The sequence below is a fragment of the Limulus polyphemus genome, unplaced genomic scaffold (assembly GCF_000517525.1).
Source record: "Limulus polyphemus unplaced genomic scaffold, Limulus_polyphemus-2.1.2 Scaffold2761, whole genome shotgun sequence".
In the NCBI taxonomy this organism is placed as follows: domain Eukaryota; kingdom Metazoa; phylum Arthropoda; class Merostomata; order Xiphosura; family Limulidae; genus Limulus; species Limulus polyphemus.
Window position 1 is genome coordinate 45,701 of NW_013668371.1, and position 9,924 is coordinate 55,624.

The 9,924-nt window shown below is 35.8% G+C and overlaps 1 protein-coding gene across 1 annotated transcript in view; it reads left to right on the forward strand.

Moving 5' to 3' along the window:
* The window catches only part of LOC106467837 (cytochrome P450 1A1-like), a 14,390-nt gene extending 5,209 nt beyond the window's left edge, over positions 1 to 9,181 (forward strand). The window contains exons 3-7 of the mRNA XM_022396033.1: positions 1,127 to 1,220; positions 1,331 to 1,486; positions 3,032 to 3,240; positions 3,409 to 3,534; positions 8,835 to 9,181. Coding sequence (XP_022251741.1) covers positions 1,127 to 1,220; positions 1,331 to 1,486; positions 3,032 to 3,240; positions 3,409 to 3,534; positions 8,835 to 9,181 — 932 coding nt within the window. The remainder of the gene's footprint in view (positions 1 to 1,126; positions 1,221 to 1,330; positions 1,487 to 3,031; positions 3,241 to 3,408; positions 3,535 to 8,834) is intronic.
* The last annotated feature ends 743 nt before the right edge of the window (positions 9,182 to 9,924 follow it).

Consider the following 9,924-nt stretch of genomic DNA (forward strand, 5'->3'; position numbering starts at 1 on the left):
TATATATATATATATATGTATAAATTTAAGTCTTAAAATGGTTAGCCTAGGTCAGAGTGTTATTACGCTTGTTCATGTAACTAAATTCTTCAGTGGTGTTCACATTAGTAGTAACGTTGTTTGCACTTTTGACCACGACACCCTGGGGTCAAAGGTCAAGGTTTAACAGGTTGAGTCTAACGCCGTAATATATATATATACTAAAATACATAGAGACTAGTTAACATCACTAACATTTATAAGAAGATCAAGTCTGAGTGGATTAAACAAGATAAATTTTACATAGGTTTTTTTTTCGTAATTTATATTTTGTTTCCCACTTTTATTGATATTGATATCTATTTCTATATGCTTTGCACCAAACGTTATCGTCACATAACTCGAATTATCGCGGGTGTAAATTCCGGAACGGTTGAAAAGGAAAAAGCTCTGTGTAGTGGTCACTCTTGAAGTTTGCTTTCGACAAATTGTAGTGCCAGAAATATCATATCGTTTCAGCCCCCACCCACCCAGTGGCACAGCGGTATATCTGCGGACTTACAACGCTGGAAACCGGGTTTCGATACCCATGGTGGGAATAACGCAGATAGTCTGTTGTGCAGCTTTGCGCTTAACTACAAACAAACATGCCATTTCAAAAATTAAAATCGACAATCACTAAAAAGAAAAACCTACATGATTTGGTGTGTGTGTGTGTGTGTATCGTAACAAGCTTACATAATTCTATTCCTTAAAAAAAATAACCATTGTATAGAAAAACGTTTAATTGAGTGTAATTAAATTATCAATCAGAAATAAATGGAATGAAAAGTGTGAATTCTTATCCTTTTAAAGATTGTATTTCGGTTTCATAATCCTAATTCTTCTAGTTTTCAATGATATCTACGCTTTTAATTAATTAATCCTCAGGCGTATCACGATCTTTAAAATGCAACTGTGATAGTAAATTATGGGATATAAAGAAATATCAGTCTCTCATGTTTCTAATTCAAAGTGATGTTAATGAAATATTCATGAATTTTACTAACTTTAGTGTTTCAATGTTTATGTTACTCGCTAGATACTTTTTAAGCCTTAATCCCTGGTGGGGGGTGATTCAAAATCACCACTATTTATATTTTTCAAGCGAGAATTCTTGCTGATGAGCGTACGAATCTGATGTGTATGGATTACAGTCCTGCGTGGGAAGTGCTCCGAAAAGTTGCACACTCCGCCCTAAGGTGAGTGCACACGATCTCTGAGGATACTGTCTCTCATGCTACAGTCTAAGTCTCTATGGAGACTACGTATTACGAGGTTTTCTATTCAAGGCACTTTCTTTCTTTAACAGGACGTTCATGGCAAATAAGAACCTCCCAATGATCATATCAGAAAATGTGGATAATGCTGTGAACAAAATGATCAAGATCAAAGGACCACTCGACCCGGAGGAATATATCAGACTTTCTGTGTCCAACATAATAGCCACGTCAGCATTTGGCAAAAGGTAGAGAAGAAATATAGAAACAAAAGCTTGTAACTGTTGTTCCTATTTTACTGTGTAGGTGATCCATTATGTGTGTTAACGTCCATCACCCAGAGCTGGCCGACCGTAAGTTTATGTACGGTAACTAGAAACGTTCCGACTGTGTACAAGGGCTATTGGCCCGACATGGCCAGATGGTTAGGGCGCTCGACTCGCAATCTGAGGGTCGCGGGTTCGAATCCTCGCCCCACCAACCATGCTCGCCCTTTCAGCCGTGGGGGCTTTATAATGTGACGGTCTATCCCACTATTCGTTGGTAAAAGAGTAGCCCAAGAGTTGGCGGTGGGTGGTGATGACTAGCTGCCTTCCCTCTAGTCTTACACTGCTAAATTATGGACGGCTATCGCAGATAGCCCTCGTGTAGTTTTGCGCGAAATTCATAACAAACAAACAATCAAGGGCTATTTTTAAAGGATTTTTCCCCTCAAAGGGAGGTAAAAAAATACCTTGAAATAGGACACATTTCCACTTTTTGATATACTTTTGGCTTGAAATTTAAAAACACAAGTAGTTAATTAATCAGTTATGCAATTAAAGAATTAATAACAAGAACATTATTTAATTATTATTTAACATTGTCCAGTATACACTTTTACCTGTTTAACGGGTACTCTCGACTAATATACATAATTTAGACCCAAAAGTGGATTTATTACTTCTTGTACTTACAATATTTTGACGACTTTATTGGATCATTTCTTTTCATGCCACTTCATCCTCATTTATCCTCAACCACAATGAAAAAACCCTGAATGGTTTAAAGCTTTATTCTATGTCCAACATGTGTTAAATGAGCTTGAATAGAATAACAACCAGCATAGTTACTCTGTATTAATTCTTAATTCAGCTTGAGTCATCAGAGTCTAACATTTTGCTAATTTAAGAAAAGCGATACAACTGATGCAAATGAACGGTCAGTGACGTGTACAAGAGGGTGGTCGGATAAGCTCAAGCCCCTGCCTTCCTGTTGTTATGCTGTAAAAGTGTCCTCTCACTCAGTCGTAAAAAATTGTCAACAACTACTAAGAAAGATACATCTAATTCCACACTTACTTACTACGAGGTATTAGGAAAAAAATATTTCAGCTTGAAAATGAATGGAACACAGGAATTCGTAGGATTTTACAGTAAGAAAATAATTGTGATATGCCGTTAAGTGTTAATACACAGGAATTCGCTGTTTAATTTTAGATTTTAAGTGTTTATAACACCAGTTGAGTAGCAATAAAAGAGGATACGCTTCTCATGGCTTTCTACCCTATGTGTATCAGAGGCAACCCACAGACAGTCTTCATAGCCTCCCCTAACACCTCCACCCTCCAAAAAAAATTCTTACCATACGATGCTTGATAACTGCCCCCCCCCTTTTTTTCCCAATGAACACTTGCCGTTTAATTTTAAAATCAACTAGGAACACAAACTTTTGTAAAACCCTAATGACTCATGCCGTAAATTAAATTTACAAAGGCCGCTAAATCATCGACTAACCAGAGCTACGTTTCGCAGGTTCGATCCTGATGACCTTGACTTCAAGAACCTTAAAGAAGCTCCAGAGCTGATTTTCCAGGAAGCAAAGAACGGCCTTCCTGCAGACCTGTTTCCCGCCTTAAGAGTGTTCTTCCTTCACGGAGAGATGAGGTTAAGACATGGATATCAGAAGTTTCTGAAAGTTCTTTACAAAGAGTATAACTCTCACGTCCAGTCTTACAAGGAGGGTAACTATAGGTTTCCTATATTAGATTACCCTCTGTTCTTTTATTCAGGATCATAGGTTTCCTATATTAGATCCCGAATAATTATAACGTTTAGATTCTTAATGACAGCGTGTACACAAGGTTAATGACTCCTAAATCTGATTACATTTTTCTTCCATTTACATATAGGTACTATTCGAGATTTTACAGACAGTATTCTAGCAGCACGTGAAGAGGCCAAACGGGAAGGGAAACTCTCAAGCCACTATTTAACTGATGATGCTTTGTCACACATTGTAGTCACCCTGTTTGGCGGTGAGTCTGTCAAATATCGAGAATTTTTATCAAACTGACTTTTTTTTTTTGGTAGTTCATGAAAGCTTTGTATTCTCAACAAAATGAGAATATTATTGTTTGTATAAACTGCCCTCAAGAAGTCTACCTCCTTATACTTTTAAAATGTGTACACACACACATCTATATACACCTTATAGTGCAAGTAATAAAAAAAATTGCAAGAATTAAGTATGACGTAGGGATGGCAATGCCAAAATGTACAGAAACAAGGTAGAAATCACTACATAAGTAGCCAGTAAGTATTGAGTCAATTTTACAAGCTTATGGTTATCAGCCACTGCAAGACTGTATAGCTCTATTTTCCGTTGAAATGCTTTTATTCAAACCTGAATTCATGCAACTGACAGGAATTCAACATTTAGTTGTAGATAAGATTTGATATGATATTAACAATTTAATCATATCTTGTAAAAATATGGCTAGTTATGTAGTGATTTTGTATGGTTTTGTGTACTCATCCCTACCTTATTACTTGTTTCCCTCTCTTTTTTTAAATATTTCATTGAAGTACGTTGATAAGTGAACATCTGGTTTATTTTATAATTCAATAATGTTAATATCATATCAGTTTTGCCAATTTCTCTAACTATGGATTACACTGGGGGCCACAGAAGCTGGAATGGTTCTTCCAGGAAAGTACAAGTACCCCGGAGTGCTGGACCGACTCTAACGGGATATTTAAAGAACCCACGCTTTTCAATTCCACCCCATTAATAGGAAGGACATCATACAAATTTCAGGTCCTGAAGTACGATACCACACATTCATACACAGTTACTAGGCTGAGCCCCACTGAAAATTTGAAGAAAAGTAGACCACTATATAATGTATTATTTTGATAATTAAGAAACTCAGACATCAACAACATGTACACAGATCTGTCAGTTGCATAAATACTTGATCTCCTTGAATATTAATTTAAATTATTCTTTCTTTACTGTTGCTGAAATTGTTTTGTCACAAACAATCGTTATATAAGAATCGTTTGTGCTGCCATCTAGCGCCCAGAAATGAAACATTATGAAATATGAAAATAATATATGCTTATGAAATGAACTCACTGCTAAGTAGTAATTTTCCTTTTTATTATTTCCCCACACAAATACGTGCAGTAGAAGAACAGAATAATATTACTGTTATACAAACTATGAAACACTTGATAATGGTAATTAGGTGCTCAAGTAAGGCTATAACTCAACTTTAGAAGTTTTTTTAATGCGGCAGCCATTTTTTTCTCGGCTCATCCCTACATACTAAGCACTACTGTGCTTAGTGATAGCTTGTTCTTAGGTACTTTTAAAATTCTTTTCTGTTGTAATAAAGCCATTGTGAAAAATTCACTCATTTGCTGGCTAGCATGGGCGAAGAAAAAATACGAACACTTTAGCTTTTTAGCTAGTTCTCAATTCTCCACTTTAGCAAAACTTTTCAATGACACTGGGAGTCTCACAAACTGTAAAACACTCGATAATGGCAATTAGATGCTCAAATAAGGCTATATCTAAACGTTGGCAATTAATTGTAAGCATCATAGATTGAATGCGGCAGCCATTTTGTTTCTCGGCCCATCTCTACATTCTAAACACAACTGTGCTTAGTGATAAACATCAAATAATAAATCTACAAAATCAAGGGCTGAGTGTGGCCCTGTTTTTAGTGTGCAAATTGTGGAGCTGAGGTTCCGTATTTCGCGTCCAGTTATCATCAGGAAAAAGATAAAGGACATTCTGTACTTTAGGGTCGTGGCTGCATTAAAAGAATGACTGTCAATTCTCACTTTTAGAGCAAGTGTTAGCGGTGTTGACTAGTTACCTTCCCTTTAGTTTATTAGGGATAGCTAGTGTTGATAGGCCTCGTGTATCTTAGCTCGAGATTCAGTAAAACAAACATTATAAAATCAAAACATAAACAAGACCAATATGTCCAGAAAATATTATTTTTGGTGGAACGTTTCGGCTATTAGCTGTCTACTGGAGTATGTAAAACAACTCGGTTAGACTTGTCTTGTTAATAAACACAAAACTACACAAGGGGCTATCTGTGCTGTACCCACCAAGGGTATCGAAACTTTAGCGTTATAAGCCTTCAGACTTACCATTGAGCCACTAGGGGGCACTAAGTAAAGAATACGTAATTTAATTTTCCCCAAGAAAGACACTATAAAATCTGAAACGTTGAGCTTACTTGCTGAACGTTTCAACTTTTATAATGTTTTACACACACGCGCGCGCGTATAAATTTATCATTTTTTTCTTGAGATGTAGGATGTTTATGCCTTAATATGAGTTCATTTCTCCTGTCAACGCTTCTGACTTTAAGAAATAATGAAATATTTAAATAAATTTATCAATAATATTGGGATATTCTACACTAAATTGTTAGGAAATAATCACACTATCATTCACATTTCAAAATGTGACGTAACTTAAAGAATAAAAATGTAGATTTACCGTATTATTGTTGAGTGACTCTTAGCATGACTGAAATGCTCAACAATTACTTTTCGCGGTGAGCAGTATAAGTAGCTCAGAGCTTTGGCTTTGAGTGCAACCAAGAGTGCAACACAATTAACCTTTTTAAAGTCCATAAAATAATTTAAATTGATATATTAACTTAAAGTTTTATCATCACTGGGGACGGGAACTTTTGCTTATATGATATAAAAGAGAGCCAACATGGATTCACCAAAAGGAAATCTTACCTTACTTATTTATTGAATTTTTATTATTTTACTTATCTAGATAATGGAAAGGATGTGGGTTTGGTGTGCTTAGGAGTTTTTATACCATGTAATACAGGCAATTAGTTAAGAAAATCATATCCAATGAGGTTGAGAAAAAGCCAAACAAATCTTTATTAATGGAGTCCAGTCAAATCGAACCTTTATTACTCATGGTACATTTCAACGGCCAATGCTCAAACTTTTTCCTTATTTATATTAATTGCATTGATAAGGGCAGAATTAGTAATGTTTGCTGGTGGCATTAAAACTCTTGGTTATTTCTTGCTGTACTGGGGATGTTGAGGTACTAAATGATCACTTGGAGCAATTATTTAGTAAGACAAGCTATCTAGAGACGGGTACTTTTACTATATTAATTTAACCTTTTCCAGTCACTGGGGACGGGTACTTTTACTATATTAACTTAAACTTTTTGGTTCACTGGGGACGGGTACATTTGCTAAATTAATTTAAACTTTTCCTGTCACTGGGGACGGGTACTTTTACTATATTAATTTAAACTTTTCCTGTCACTGGGGACGGGTACTTTTACTATATTAACTTAAACTTTTTGGTCACTGGGGACGGGTACTTTTACTATATTAATTTAAACTTTTCCTGTCACTGGGGACGGGTAATTTTACTTGCAAGTATATATACATACTGAGACAAAGAGAATATACAGAAAGTACTGACTGTACACAAAATACACTCACATATATAAAAAGATATTCACACCTCATGTGTCAATAGCTCACACACAAAAGAGTGAAATCACACGTTTTTTTTAGAGTGTAGCTATAAGTTGAGGAGATAAATACACCACTTATATCAACTCTTACATGCCTTAAAAATTTCTTAAAATCGATTTGTTATACAAAATAGTTAAAAGACCAGTTTTGGTTTACCAAAAGTTTTCTTAGAATATTAGCATGTTGTCAAATAGTAATATAGAATAGGAGCCTGATAATATTGTTCTTACCTACGACGCTTGTAATTTCTTCGTAGACTTTGCGCTGGATTTTGGGATACTTTGCTAAAACAAGCACCAACCACCGAACCGCAGAGATAGTGGTATCTGAAGCAGCTACAAAAGAAGCATGGTTTTGATGTAGAATCAAAATTTTCTAAGAAAAACGACAACTAGCCTTTAGGTAACAAGAATGTCTGTATCATGAAGCTATGTTAAAGAAAACGAGACATGAGTTTATCTGTATCATGAAGCTATGTCAAAGAAAACAAGACATGAGTTTACATGTCATATGAAGCTATGTCAAACAAAAATAGTGATCAGTATACCAGAGCAAGAAACCTAAAAAAAAAGAGCAAAAAACCTTCTGTGGCTCAGAATAAGATTTATTGCAATAGCTTGAAATTACACCAACAAAACTAAATTATTATCTTATATGTGTATTTATATATATATATATATATATTACGAAACGTGATGTCTGTCCGAGTGTTCGTCTGTCTGCCGTTTAAAGACACGCAGGCAAAGCTCAACATTCACTTTTGAAATGACAGAAGAACAGGCATGAATAATGTTTAAGTCAAATTGTATTTCGCAAGCCATCATGAAGTTATGTCAAACAGAACTAACCGTGAATTTATCTGTATCATGAAGCTAAGTCAAACAGAACTAACCGTGAGTTTATCTGTCTTATGAAACTATGTCAAAGAGAACAAGTCACGAGTTTATTGTTTTTAAATACGATATCATAATTTAGATTGAATTGGCTGATACGAGTATGTAATTAAATAACACAGTGAGAATGTACGTTCTTATTCTACTTGGACTTAAAAGGTACACAACTTACCGATTTCAGTTTCTCGTGTGGTCATGTGATGAATTATGGGAAAAATCGAAAAAAGCCTGAGAGTTTCCATTATGGTGGCGACCGTGTACGGACACGACGCTTTGTCGTCTTGCACAGGGACACGTGCTCCTGAAACGTTCACATTTAAAAATAAATAAAACGTTATCATAAGTTTAATCCAGCAAGTTGACTTACCGATTTCATTTACACAAGCTACTCTTATTGGACATGTCTCATGAAGCTATGTCAAACAGAACAAGCCGTGAGTTTATGTCATATGAAGCTATGTCAAACAGAACAGACCGTGAGTTTATCTGTCTTATGAAGCTATAGTTATGTCAAACAGAACAGACCGTGAGTTTATGTCATATGAAGCTATGTCAAACAGAACAGACCGTGAGTTTATCTCTCTTATGAAGCTATAGCTATGTCAAACAGAACAGACCGTGAGTTTATCTGTCTCATGAAGCTATGTCAAACAGAACAGACCGTGAGTTTATCTGTGTAATTACCTTCTGAAAAGTTAACGGCATCAGTACAAGCGTCAATGGTCAGTTGACGAAAACATACAAGCACACTTTTCTCGTGTTTTTTTGTTGTTGTTTTTTTTAAACGTCTTTTGTTATCTTTCGGTTTGTTGTTAAAAATTTGAAGTTATAAGGATTTTTAGAAATATCAAAATCAAATCTGACGCTTCACCACATTCTTTATTTCCACAGGTGGATATAAGCTCCCCAAAAGGACTTCCATGTTGTTCAACCTGACGGCTCCTCACCTAAACGAGGAATACTGGCCTAATCCTCGTGTTTTCAAACCTGAACGATTCTTAGATGCTGACGGAAACCTAACTAAAGCTAGGCTAGTGGGGTTCGTCCCTTTCGGCTTGGGGCGTCGCCAGTGTCCAGGAGAAAAACTTTCTTACTGCGACATCTTCCTCATCCTATCGCGGCTCTTACAGAGGTGTCATGTCACCTTGCTGAAGGAACGTGAGAATGACCTACAACCGCAGCCGTTTGGCTGTATAAGCATCCCGAGAAACTACGAAATTTTAGTGATCGAGCGTTGAAAAAAGTTGTCGAAGGCAAGTTGCTACTAATAGCGAAAGTTTGACACAAAATGGCCGTTGTTATGTTTATGAGAAAAGTCGGTTGTAATGAAAACTTTACAAAATATCTACAATGTGGAATCGTTCTTTACATTTTGTGCCCTCAAATATAAATAAAGGACAATTGAATTCAGGGTTTTAAGACAACAACAAAATTGAATCCTCAACTTAAAGAAACGCGCACATTCATACACGTGCATTATTTTAGATTTAATTACTTAACTGATTTTAACCCTAACTGCTTCTTAGTTCCAACACCACCCATAATACTTGTTGTCTCGTGAGGCTTAGCAACGAGGCTTAGCTTAGGTTTTGTCAGTAGAGGACTATGATTGATACTAGAAAAATAAATCATAAAGTTGTAACATTGTAAGTACGCAGACTCACAGCTTAGCCACTAGGTGGCGCTTTGATTCTAGTTTTGTTTGCTTATTAAGCACAAAGCTACAACATGAAATATCTGTGTTGTGCCCACCACGGGTATCTAGAACCCATTTTCAACATTTTAAGTACGCAGACTCACAGCTTAGCCACTAGGTGGCGCTTTGCTTCTAGTTAGAACATTATTTTATGTAACAAAAAAAGCTCTTTACAGTTTTGTAATGAATTGGTTTATTTTCTAGCATTGAATTTTGTGAATTATTTTCCAACACATTCCGCATTAGGGCGCTATATATATATTTAAATAATAAAGCGATTTTGAC